This window comes from Bos grunniens, chromosome 10 (genome assembly GCF_055505025.1).
Source record: "Bos grunniens cultivar Pamir isolate PY7600 chromosome 10, Bosgru_T2T1.0, whole genome shotgun sequence".
Taxonomy (NCBI): domain Eukaryota; kingdom Metazoa; phylum Chordata; class Mammalia; order Artiodactyla; family Bovidae; genus Bos; species Bos grunniens.
In genome coordinates, this window is record NC_141174.1 from 22,677,206 (window position 1) to 22,690,219 (window position 13,014).

General features: G+C 50.0%; 1 protein-coding gene and 1 long non-coding RNA gene across 12 annotated transcripts in view; both read left to right on the top strand.

Moving 5' to 3' along the window:
* Positions 1 to 7,689, top strand: part of LOC147364121 (uncharacterized) — a 50,886-nt gene extending 43,197 nt beyond the window's left edge. For all 3 annotated transcript variants that reach the window (XR_015134108.1, XR_015134109.1, XR_015134110.1), the window contains exon 2: positions 3,777 to 7,689. This is a non-coding gene — a long non-coding RNA (uncharacterized LOC147364121). The remainder of the gene's footprint in view (positions 1 to 3,776) is intronic.
* The window catches only part of ACTN1 (actinin alpha 1), a 98,168-nt gene that overhangs the window by 44,367 nt on the left and 40,787 nt on the right, over positions 1 to 13,014 (top strand). For all 9 annotated transcript variants that reach the window (XM_086320078.1, XM_086320069.1, XM_086320070.1 and 6 more), the window contains exon 2: positions 10,296 to 10,410. In XM_086320078.1, the coding sequence (XP_086176204.1) occupies positions 10,296 to 10,410 (115 nt within the window). The remainder of the gene's footprint in view (positions 1 to 10,295; positions 10,411 to 13,014) is intronic.

Sequence of the window (13,014 nt, forward strand, 5' to 3'; positions counted from 1 at the left end):
CTGCTTTATCTTCATGTCCTGGTCCCTAATTCTGACTTTCCTTATAATATTTTACACTGATAAGGCACGTTAGAGTTTTTCACAACCCTTTCTCTATATTCTTACTAATTCTTTTAAATAGGTGGAATAATTTTTCCTTTATCAACACTTTTTTTATTTGGAAGCGTGTGTTTTCTCTCTGATCATTCAGGAGCACTGACCCCACCCCAGTGCCATTCTAAGTCCTCCTAGAGAAACCGGAAGTTCCCTCTGTCCCATCCCTGAGGTCCGACTTACCAGATAAATGTACACACTTCCAGACAGGCTTTTCTTATATTTGCATAGTTTAAAAAAAAACAGACAGATGACTGCACATGGTATAAAATTCAGAAGAAACAAAAGAGTATTCTGTGAAAAGCAAACGCCACGCCCTTCCCTGTCAGGAGCCTCCTGCCTCCCCTCCCTGGAGGCAGCTGCTGGGCCAGGCCCTGTGTGTCCTTCCAGGGATATCCTGGCACGAAGCTTTTAGGGACTATCCAGTGAAATAATAACAGGTGTCTTGTTGTGAGGGGTAGGCAATCTTGAGACCGAAACGCTGATCATGCATTGAGTCACTGAGATGAAACTGCCCCCTTGGACTTGACTGGTATTGGCCTCTCTGAAAAGGGGCAGAACCCATCCATTGTGATCAGCCTTACACGGGAACAGAAGACGTCTGATGTGCTCTCCTTGGTTGTGGTTTTAACGCTCGCGTGTTACAATGGGACAAGTTGCCAGGCTCTGACCTGCAGGGTCTGAGGGATGCTTTTGAGGTTACATAGGTGGAAAGCGTTGGGGTGGCTTATACCAGGCTACACTTATGCCTGGCTGAACCAGGGCAGGGTGCAGGTTTCCTAACCCCTGTGCCTGGAACAGTAACTCCCCCGTAGTGAGCCAGGGGCTGGTGTTGAGTCTCAGGATCCCAGGGGAGTGGGAGGATATGCCTGGGAGAGATGTGGTCAGCACGTGAGTCTGGAGCCTGGCAGCTGGTGAGGTAGGTACTGCTGTCTCCCACTCGCTGAGCCAGTCTTGATTGGCTGCAGGGGGGGTATCTAGTTTACCCTGCTGCAGGACCAGTGGACAGGTCAGCCAGTAATGGACAGCCTGGACTAAGAGGAGTGAGTGCTGGCAGGCAGAAGGCCAGGGAGGAGATGGGGACCGCCAACCACATTTGCAGACAGATGGGCAAGGAGAAAGAAAAGGCGCCGGCAATTCAGCTACAGGAACACGAGCTCTGCTGGCATTGGGATTTTGTTTCCATCATTTTCTCTCATTCATGTGATCGCACATAGTTTTAAGCCTGTGGTGCATACAGTCTTGTATCCTGCTTTTTTGTTAATTACATGTCAGCCTTTTCCCGTAATAGTTAGTTTCAGAACCCATCATTTTGGCCATCTAATGTTCCATTAAGTGGATGAACCATAATTTACTTAACTAATATTTTATTAATAGAATTTGGGGCTATTTCTGATTTTTTTCCTCTTAAGTAATGCTGGCAAGGATGTTTTTGTCCCCACGGCCCTCCTCTTTCTTGAGTGATATTTACCCAGGAGAGTGTCCCAGCTTTGGGCTCAGAGTCTTGCCCATTCTAGCTCCCCTTGGCTAGGTGCCTGCCACCAGAGATGTGCCCCGCATCGGCCTGCCCACTGTGACGTGTTGTGGCTTTGCCCTTTAATGGGAATTTGCCCTTTAATGGGAATTAGCAGAAAGTCGCTTTTGCAGATGTTGTAAATGAAGATTGGCACCTTGGTTTGGGTTCACACAGCATGGCAGTGTGTGTACATGAATGTGTGGGGCACACCTGTGGTGATCCCTGGTGACAGGTGTGGGTCCCTGATCGAGCCCAGATGAGAAGAGCCCCTGTGGCCACTCACAGGATGGACCTTGAGTTTTTGATTGCAGATTCCCAGATGGCTGATGCCGGCAGCGGTCTGCGAGGAATGTTGACCCTGCTGGGCGCAGCTGTCTGCTGAGTGTGTGTGTTAACACACACGTTCCCGTATGGTAACTCTGTTGTTAGGAGACCTAGAAAGGTTTCACGTTTTCCTACAGTGGAACCAGGGACCTGCCTGTATCTTTTGAGGGGGCTTCGGAATGTCTTACTTTTATATTGTCCTGCTACTGCTAAGTCAATTCAGTCGTGTCCGACTCTATGCAACCCCATAGACGGCAGCCCACCAGGCTCTCCCGTCCCTGGGATTCTCCAGGCAAGAACACTGGAGTGAGTTGCCATTTCCTTCTCCAATGCATGAAAGTGAAAAGTGAAAGTGAAGTCGCTCAGTTGTGTCCGACTCTTAGCGACCCCATGGACTGCAGCCTTCCAGGCTCCTCTGTCCATGGAATTTTCCAGGCAAGAGTACTGGAGTGGGGTGCCATTGCCTTCTCCGTTATATTGTCCTAGCGTTAAAAAATTCTAAAAGTCCAGATTTCTGGCTCCTCTTCATTCGAGGTCTGCCACCTGAGGACCCATGTTCCCTTGTGGAGCCAAGGAGAGAAGCCTCCTGTCTCCTCACTGCGCCTGCCCTGGTCCTGAAGCTGTGCTCTGATTGCCACTTACCAGCTTGCAACCAGGCCTTGGTGCCCATGCTGCTCTCCTGAGTAGAAACCCAACGGAGAGCCCAAGAGGGCCTTTGTTTCAAGACAAATCCTTGAGTACACATGGAGGAGGCGAGGTCTCACCAGTCCCACTTTTCTTACGCTTGCCCATTGTGCTTTTATTAAACCTCTTTGTGCCTTAGTCTCCTCATCTGTAAAATGGGGAGAGTAACAGCATCTGCCTCATAATGTTGTCATGAAGATTGAGTTAAAAGGGCTATGCAGAAGGGGATCCAGCACAGAGCGAGTGCTCAACAGATGTTAGATGCTGCTGTTATTATTATTAATGGCATATGTGTCTGTTTCCTCTAGACTAGATTCTCAGCCAAGGTGTGTTTTTTGGTTATCGCAGCTTGAGGTGAGGGATGTTCCCTGCATGTCGTGGGAAGGTCCAGGAATGCTGCTAAACATCCCATGATGTATGGGACAGGCCCCAAACCCTGAACAAAGTAGTAGCCGACCCAAAATATCAATGGTCTTGAGCTTGAGAAACTCCGCTCAGACATTGAAGCGGGTAGTCTTGGTCCAGTTGAACTCTTCAAACACATCTCTGAACCAACTTTTCAAGGGCTGCTTTGCACTCTTGAAGAATCAATATTATAAGGGACCTACTTAGCTCAGCCCTGAGGGGGTGCTTGGTTGAGTCCTCTCTCAGCACCTTCACCAAGCACATGCCTTTGTTGGGTAACACATCCAGCACTTGGTCTGTCCTTTATTACATTGAGCTCTGGTCTTCCTGTTCTTCATCCTCGTAACAACAGCTCCCATTTATCGAGCCTTATGTATGGGTGATTGTGCTTAGCACTTGCTGCATGTTGCTGCACTGATCTACAGCACCCTTCCAGGCGTATTCTATTATTATACCCATTTTACAGATGTGGGGGTTGAGGGTTGGAGAATTAAAGTCATTTGCCCGGGGTTACTCGGTCAGAGGTGGGATTAGAACTAGGTCAGTCTTGCTGTAGAACACACGTTCCTCGCCGTTGCTGCCTACCTTGTTCTGCCCAGGGCTGCACCCAGCACGTTTATTTGCTTGTCCATAGGAGGGTCTTTCAAATATTTGGATGAGCCCCTGAGTCCACTCGTCTCTCTTCCTGGTCAGGGAGCCCCACTTCCCAGAGTTCTCCTCAAAGACATATGTTTCTGATCTGCTCACCATCCAGAATATTCTTCCATCTCTGGACAAGCAGCTGCCTGCCTCGGGACTCCCCTTTCCTCTCTCCATCATGCTACCCGCAGAGAGGCAGCCCGCCCCACGCCAGCTCTCCTGATGGTCCATCAACTCAAGACGCTGTCTGCCAGTGCTGACCGGAGTCTCTCGGGGTGGTGTTTTCACTTCACAGTGATGAGTTTCCCATGACATGCCACAAGATTCGGTTCACCTGTCTGCCCTTGGTTCTGCTGTTCCCTTCCAGCACCCCACCCACACCTGAAGTCATCCCATGGTCGTGGTGGAGCAGAAAGCATGTGGGGCTGGGACTCAGGAGGCCAGGTTGTGAACATACCCCAGCTGTGTGGCTTAGGAAAAATCACTCACCCTCTCTGGTCCACGTGCCCCAGTTGTAAAGTGAGGGTTTGGCTCTGATGTGCCAAGCATGTCTTCCAGCTCTAACGTTCTTTGATGACATGTGTTGAATAGCATGAACTTGTAATAATTATCTCTAATTATTGTGGTAACAGTAATGAGAGGTAATTACGGAGCAGCCCCTGTGTTCCAGACCTTCTTTTCAGTGTTTCTCAGGAAATTCTCCACTAATCCCGTACTGTCATTACTCCATTTTACAGACAAGCCTTGAGGCAGAGCCACTTGAGTCGCTTGCCTGAGGTTATCACGTGGCTAGAAATGGATGAGCTGGGGTTTACCTTGTCTTCTTCAGAGTAATCGAATCCTTCCCCTCTCTTGGATTCCTGCTCTGTGAAGTGATTTTTATTTTCAGTTAAAAAAAAACATTTTTGGCCGCACTGTGTGGCTTATGGGATCTTAGTTTCCCAACCAGAGATTGATCCCATGCCCTCAGCAGTGAAAGCGCGGAGTCCCTCCAGGGGTCCCCTCTGTGGATCTTAAGCAAGTCCTGTGACCTTCCTGTGCTCGGCATCTTGTGTTTTGCTCCTTGTGTTTCCCTCCTCCCACCAAGGTCACGACCCTAAATACCGCTTGACTTCAAAAGCTCAGCCCCTGACTCATGCTTACAGGGTAATCCTCTGTACCCCAGATCCCAGCTGGCTGTGATTATTCAGACACCTTTTAGAATCTAAAATTTAGTCAGTAATGATGATAGTGACTACTATGTCATACTTAATATATTTCAAACCACATTAGTATTAATATTATGTTATCATAATTAATAAAAATTAACAACTTAGTATGTTAATATTAGCTTTTCCTGATTCTTTTTTGTGTGTGTGGTAGATACTCTGTATTGTTTAATCTTCATTGCAGTCCTGTCTGGTAGATGCTATTGTCCCCCATTTACAGATGTGAACACTGAGGCTCAAAAAGGCCTGTGGGGCTAAAGTCACATGCTAGTGCATCTGCTGGGAGGGATTGGGGGCAGGAGGAGAAGGGGACGACAGAGGATGAGATGGCTGGATGGCATCACTGACTCGATGGACGTGAGTCTGAGTGAACTCCGGGAGTTGGTGATGGACAGGGAGGCCTGGCGTGCTGCGATTCATGGGGTTGCAAAGAGTCGGACACGACTGAGCAACTGAACTGAACTGAGTGCATCTGAGCTGGGAAGTAGGGAAAGCATGTTCTCGAAAGCCATTTGCCTTATTTTAAGGAAATGTAGGGAATGTCCTGGCAATGCAGTGGTTAGGACTCAGTGCTTTCATTGCCAGGGGCCTGGGTTTGATCCCTAATCGAGGAACTAAAATCCCACCAGCCACATGACTCGGCCCCACCCCATCCCCTCAGCTGCAACAAAAGGAGATATATGGACAGGATACTTGTTAAAGATGTAAGGGAAAGCCCTTAGAGGATCTCGTGTGAAAGCAGGATTGTGAGACCCAGCAGAGAATGTAGACAGAGATGCTTCTCTCTCCATCATCTCCATGGACCTTGACCAGCTCCTGTGTCCCATACTCCCCCACCCCCCATAGGAGCCGGGCCAGGACCATTTACAGCCTTGAACTACAGTGCTGGATAGTTACCCTCTTTGTTTCCTAAAATCACCTTCATGCCAGATTACACGTGGGCAGATGCTTCCAGGTCAGTGAGAAGCTGAGCAGCAGTTGGGGTCCTCTGCCAGCCCCTCCCTCTCTGTCTAACGTCCTCTGAGGCTGTGCAGTGGGGCTTGAGGTGGGTGAAGGATGAGAAGGGAGTGAGCCCCACTGTAGCTCTGGCTGCCCTTCCACCATGGAGCCCAGGCTCTTTCCCTAAGACCTGAGCTGTCTGCACACCCAAGCTCATTCTGCAGCAAAGCAGGTCCCGGTAAAGTCTATCAGCTCCTATCTCCTTTGTCCGAGACAAAGCATGGACCCCCTGAAAGACCTCCTGGAGCAAGGGGAAGCTCGGATGGGGCAGGGGCTGGTTGGGAGTGAGGCAGCAAGATGCCATCTGCCTTTATTTGAAGTCAGGATGGATTGTAACCCTACTAGGGCAGCCCTGCCTGCCACACCGGGGCATCTGGGCTGGAGGCCATGGGGCCAGGATCTCTAGCATGGGCGTCCCCTGTGGCTGGTGGCTTTTCCTCCTGTCCAGGGGCGGGTGCCTCCCTCAGTCATAATTTGAGAGCTGGGGCTTCAGGACCAGGGCCTGCCCACGCCAGAGGAGGGTGTCTGTGCGGTGTGCAGGGAGGACCTCACTCCTGACTCTGTTGTCTCCTCTCCCGGGGCCCTGTCAGCCTCCTCTGCTGGGGATCCACAAGGCCACGGTCAAAGTCATAGGCTTTCTGCCCCCACAGCGCACTTTTAGCCCTCTTCCCATAACACATCGGGGCCAGTTCAATAAAAGTTCTCAGACACAAGGTTGGTCATCTTGGGGACACGGTGCATTGCTTGCATGGATGGAACCCGAGCTGGGTGGCTGGAGGAGGGAGGAGAGTGTGGGCTGGGAGCACACAGGGCTGAGTCCTCCGAGGCCCGTCCCTGGGGAGGTTGTGGAAGAGCTAGTTTTCTCCTTCCTCTAATCATTTATTGAGCATGTTCTAAGTGGCAAGCACTTTGTAGATGTTTTCCAGTTAATCCGCCTGATATTTATAAAGTGCCCACGCTACCCCCATTTTGCGGCTAAGGGACCTGTACCTGAGGTTTGCAGGCGAGCCTGCAGCTCACGTGGCTGGTGAAGAGTGGACCTGAGTGCTAAACCATATCTGGTTCCCCCAAGTGCATGTTTTTGATTACTGAGTTTCTGTTTCCTCTGTGGCCCGAGCTTCGAGCTGGGCGCTGCTTGCTGGGGAGGCGCTCAGAGGCCCCTTCCTGGTAGTCACCCTGTTGGGGTCAGGACGAGGCCTTGGGGTCTTAGCCACGTGTGGCCCCCCGCGGCCTCCGAGGCAGGCCTTTGTGGGAGGGAGTCTGGGCAAGCACAGGTGCGTCTCAGCCTCCAGGGCTCTGGGACTGGCTTCTCCAGGAAATGGGGCTGGCTGCTTTCAACAGCACTTTTCCTCTTGCAAAAGCGGTATCTTTTTATCTCTTCCTCCTGCCTCTCACCCCATCCCCTCTCCACGACTGTGTGGTAAACAGTGAGATTTCATGGTCCCCCTAACTGTGAGGGTGCTGGCAATTCCCACCAGGACCCCAGCACCACTGGACCTGAAACTCCATCTGAGCTGCCGGGGTGATCCACTTCCTGTCAAGTCGGCAGAAAACCTCAGGCAGAAGCTGAAGGTGGGCCTGGGAGGGAGATGAGGGGAAGGTACTGTGGAAATGCAAGGTGGTGGTAAATGACCCGCCCTCGTCAGCGTAGAGTGTGGTGACATCCTTTGTATATATGGACACATGGCATCTGGGAGAGAACAAGGAACCACAAACAAAATTATACTTACTGTAAAGATTTAAAAATTCTTTAATGTTTTTTTGCATCAAAAAATTTACAGCAAAATGAAAAGAAAAACTAAATAGCTTCTCATCCCCAGCTAGGTTTGCAGTGTCAGCATGAGAGGAAGGGGACCCAGTGAATACTTTTTTTTTTTTCCCCTTTATTAAAATTATTTATTTGGCTTTGCTAAGTCTTAGTTGCAGGATCTTTGATCTCCATTGCAGCATGTGGGATCTAGTTCCCTGACCAGGGATTGAACCTGGGGCCCCCGCATCGGGAGTGTGGAATCTTAGCCGCTGGACCACCAGGAACGTCCTGTAACCACTCTTTCCTGCCCTGCTGAATCTTCCTTCCTCTGGGCCAGAGGCTTCCTGGGGCCTCAGAGAGCTGTCAGTCCCTCGCCCTGACACCTTTGAGGTGCAGTTGCATCTTCCTGGATCCTCGCACTTTGTATCGGTTCCTCACTTGCTCCTTCACTCACTCAGTTGTCTCATTTTTACATCCACCGAGTGTCTGTCGCACAGGGCAAGGATTTTTGTTACTTTGCTCAGTGCTGCATCTGTGACTCTGTGCGCTGAGACTCTAGGGTGAACACTTGAGTCCGGGTGTGAAGCTGACCAGCAGCCACCTTGCAGTGGGATTAGAGCAATGATGGAGGAGATGCAGGGTGTCAGGGGCTGACACATCACCCCATGTGGTAGGTGGCTACTCTGAAGGCTTTCTGGAGGAGGTGATCTCTTAGCCCAGTCTTAGAGTGTGAGTTGGCCGAGCCTGATGTAGAGGACACTCCAGGCTGAGGAGTCAGTGTGCGTCCCCTGCCCACCTTCAGTCTATATGTCGGGTTCATCAAACTTTGGGACAGCCCACACATCCCTCTTGCCTATCATGGGAGTGGGCTTGCCTGTAGAGTGGAGATGTGTTTGCAGGGAGAGAAAAAGAGTATCCTGTGTTGCTAAGTGCCTAGTGAGATATGATTTAAGAATGAGGCCTGGACTTCCCTGGTGGTCCAGTGGATACGAATCCGCCTGCCAGTGCAGGAGACCTGGGTTCGATCCCTGGTCTCAGAAGATCTCACATGCCTCATGTGCCACAGCTCCTGAGCCCGCATGCTGCAACTACTGAAGCCTGTGTGCCCTAGAGCTGGCAGTGAGAAGCCCACGCCCCTCAGCTAGGGAGTAGCCCCTGCTCCTCACAACTGGAGAATGCCCATGCACAGCAGCGAAGACCTAGCAGAGCCATAAATAAATGTTGGCCGAATGTTGTAACACAGCCTCCTTTCCCCTCCTTGTGTGACTGCTGTCTCCGCTTCTTGCTCCAGGCTCTTCAACTCTTGCTCATAAACCTGCTCAAGCCTTTCTTCTCCCCAGTGCTCACTGGTGTGGCATCCTGCCCTCCTCCTGCCCATTTTTGCCACTTCACTTTGGAGTTTCCCAGGGCAAGAGGAAGTGGTGGTGGGGGTCATGAGTCTGGTGACCCTTCCAAAGAGGAGGAGGATTTCTAGCGTGGATGCTGCTGTTTTGATGAATAGCTCACTCTCAGCATTGCCACTTGGCGGCGTGAGTGGGGAGAGACCTGGCTGGCCCTGCTGGGGGTGACTGGATGTTGGCTCTTGAGTCCCTATGTAACTGAGATTACCATTTGGTGCAGAGAAGTCTTGAGTCACCAAAAAGTAGTTTGGATCTAAAGCAGGAAAGCTCTTCTCTCTGTTTGTGAGCTGGGGAGAGGCACTTGCCCAGGTTTTGCTTGGATGGGCGAATGAAATTGAAGCGCACACTTTTTATTTCTCGTCTTTGTTGAGCCACCCTCTTCCTTGAGTGAGCCACCAGGAGGTGCTTTTGGCCTGGGACAGCTTGGTTGGTGACCTGCCCGGTCATCTGCTTAAGACAGAATACAGAAGCTTCAAGGTTGCTTTTCTCTCCCCACAGATTAGAAAATTACAGTGATGATGATCTTTCATTTAGTCTCCTTATAGTCCCTTTTTAAAATTCTTGCTCATACTTGTGCAGTTTAAGGTGCCTCCACCTCCCACCCCCAGGATACACACATACACCATGGGGTACTTACCTTTCTTTCTGCTTATCCAGACACTATTCCTCTGAACTCTGTCCCCAGTAAACCTGATTAATGCTCTCCATTAGCTAGCTGCCAAGTGGGCAAGGATTTAATAAATTTATTTACCCTAAGGTGTTAATGAGGCTTAATATTTTACCTCTGGGATACTCCACCTTGTAACTGTGAAGATCGATACTAAGCTTTAAAACCTAAGAGGTAAACTGGTAAGAACAGAATCATACCACTTCTAAATGTAGGTGGGGATAATGGTTTTGGAAGAAGGACGGGAGGGTGGACTTTAAAAGGAGGGTGCTCCTTTGTCCATCCCACTGTGCCCACCTGTGCTGCTGGCCCTGCAGGGCGACCCCTCAGCTATTGCCCTGCGATGAGGTAAAGGAGATTGTGTGGGGAAATGATGCTGAGAGGTTTTATGGGCTCTACTGAGGGCTCTTTCTTGCCCTCTTTGACCCCGTCAGATGTCTTAACCAACAAGGATGACAACACCAGCCCACTCGGCACCTTGCACAAAACAGCCGGAAAAATGACATGAGGCAGCAGGGTCCTGGGGACACAGTGAGGCCCTTGTGAGAGCCTCAGAGACCTTGCGGCTTGTGGGAGAGCCTGACCACTTGCTCGTCTTTCCTTCCTGCAGACGTTTACAGCATGGTGCAACTCCCACCTCCGGAAGGCAGGAACACAGATCGAGAACATCGAGGAGGACTTCCGGGACGGCCTGAAGCTGATGCTACTGCTGGAGGTCATCTCAGGTGAGCTGGACCATGGTCTTGGGAGTGCCGGGGCAAAGGTGATGCCAGACGGGCAGGGTCACCAGGGTGTAGGATCAGACATTGCCCACTGGGCTCTGCCCCTTTGGAAATGCTGCCCCGACACCTCTGCTTCTGCTCCATCTTTGGTTGGGGCTAGCTTTGGAGCTTCTGAAAAAGTGGGAGATAGCGTGTGATTTCAGACCCTGAGACTGAGTTTGGGCTTGGCTCTGCTGCTGACCCTCTGTGTGTCCTTGGACAAGTCACTGCCTTTCTGCCTCAGCATCCTCATTTGCATACAGAGCGGTCTGAAGGTTGGTCTCTGGGGTCTCTTCTCCTCCAAGGCTAAAATTCTTTGGTCAGGAAAGCAACCACATCTGACTGTCTCCAAATGCTGGCTCCTCTGCTGCCTGTCCACCTATATCAAGGTGATCCTAGTTCCTTATCCAGCCCCCAGTTTGGGATTTGGATGTCCAGATATCTGGAGGGACAGCTCCTCTCTCCAATGCCTGACTCCACTTTCTTATAAATACCTTTCCTCCACTATCCCTTAAGGGTTGGAGGTCCTTGAGATTCTAGCCTTGGCTTACACACTGGTCAATCTAAGCTGCTTTCTTCACTTTATCTTCCATCTTGACGCCAGTGAGTCCTAGACTAGGGTCAGTCCAGCCTTCTTGGAGGCTCCAGTTCAGGCTTAAATCCTGAATTGCACTGGGCATCTCCACCCATTTGTGCCCCAGGCTTCAATACTGTGTACCACACCTGGCCCTTGCAAACCTCTTTTTCCTCCTGCAGTCTTCATCTTGTTCTTCTAAGCCTCATTCAGGAATCTTAGACAGCTCTTCTTTGGCATTTAAGTTTCATTCATTCTGTTTTCTTCTTCTGTTCTCCTTTTTTGACCTCTGCTACACAGATATTGTGCCTGCATCAGCTTTCTCCTAGATGATGTCCAGAGGCCTTTGACCCCTCCTCCCAGCTCCCCCCTTCTCACTGGCCTCCATCACCCACACGTAGCCAGAGGGTCCATCTAATAGCCCAAATGTGGTTGCACTGTTCCCTGCTTGAAACTTTTCAGTGCCTCCCTGGGGCTTTGTACCTGCAGCTCACATTCCTTAACATAGCTAGCAGAATCCTTCATGAGCTGGCACTTGCTTTGTTTTTGACTAACTGTTCCCCAAAAGGTGTCAGACTCTCTGCCACAGGAAGACATGCAGCTCCCCCCCAACGTGTGTGTCCCCCTGCTCTTTGTTTTCGGTGCTTTTGCACAAACTCTGGCAGGCTTCTCTGCCCCTCGGTGCTTTAAAATATTTCCACTGCAGGTGGGGGTAGGGGGTGTGTGTGTTCAAATATACGTAACTTAAAATTTAACGTTTGGGCCGTTTTTAAACGTGCACAGAGGCATTGAGTGCATTCACATTATTGTGCTACCGTCATCACCAGTACTCATCTCCAGGCTTTTTCATCATTCCCCACCGAGATGCCATGCCATCATTAAATGCCAACTTGCCATCTCCTTCTCCCCCCAGCCCCTGCCCACCACCATTCTACATTCTATCTCTGTGAACTTGGCTGTTCTAGGCTTCTCATATTAGTGCAACCCTGTAGTATTTGTCCTTTTGTGACTGGCTTATTTCATTTAGCATAAGGTGCTCATGTTTCCTCCATAAAGTAGCATGTACCAGAATCTCCTTCCTTTTTAAGACCAGACAATATTCCATTGTGTACATATGTTCCACATTTGTTTATTCAGTCATCTGTCATTCACACTTGAGTCGTTTCCACATTGTGGATATTGTGAGTAATACTGCAAAGAACATGGATATACAGATACTGTGTAAGTCTCTGCTTCCACTTCTCTTGGGTATGTACCCAGAAGTGGAATTGTTGGATCCTAGGGTAATTCTGTGTTGAATTTTTTCAGGAACTGCCATATGTTTTCCTCTAACTGCCTTTTATTTATTTTTTTAAGTTTTAAATGTATTTTTTCAATCGAAGGATAATTGGTTTACAGAACTGAATTGGTTTCTGCCAAGCGTCAACATGAATCAGCCATAGGCACACATATGTCCCCTCCCTCTTGAACGTTCCTCCCATCTCCCTCCCCATCCCACTCCTCTAGGTTGTTACAGAACTCTAAATGCCTTTTAGAGTGTCCTTATAACCTCTTCCTCCAACATTTCTTAGTTTAAGCAAATCTGGCATTGTTCTTTTTCATTTTTAAAAACTCGGTTTAGGCATCTCCTCCGGGAAGGCTTCCTTGACCATCACCCCTTCGGTTCCTGCTTTGGGTGCCTGCCCTCCTCTGGGCTCCTGGAACACACTGTTGATCCCTCTAGCACGTCATTTGCCACACAGCAGGATTGTTCTTGGCTCGTGTGTTTTCTCCCCACTGCACACCTGGCCCCGGAGGGCAGGGACAAACTCGTCCATGTCCCAGGTGCTCAGATCTATATACTGGGCAGGTAGGGATGCTCAGCAAATATAGAGTGACCGACCGCCCAGCTGGGCTTTCTGAATACCCACCAGGTGCTTGCACTGAACAGGCCTGTGCACATCTGTGAGGCGGCTCTTCTGTTTCCTGGGGTGGGGAGAGACTGAGTCATTGAG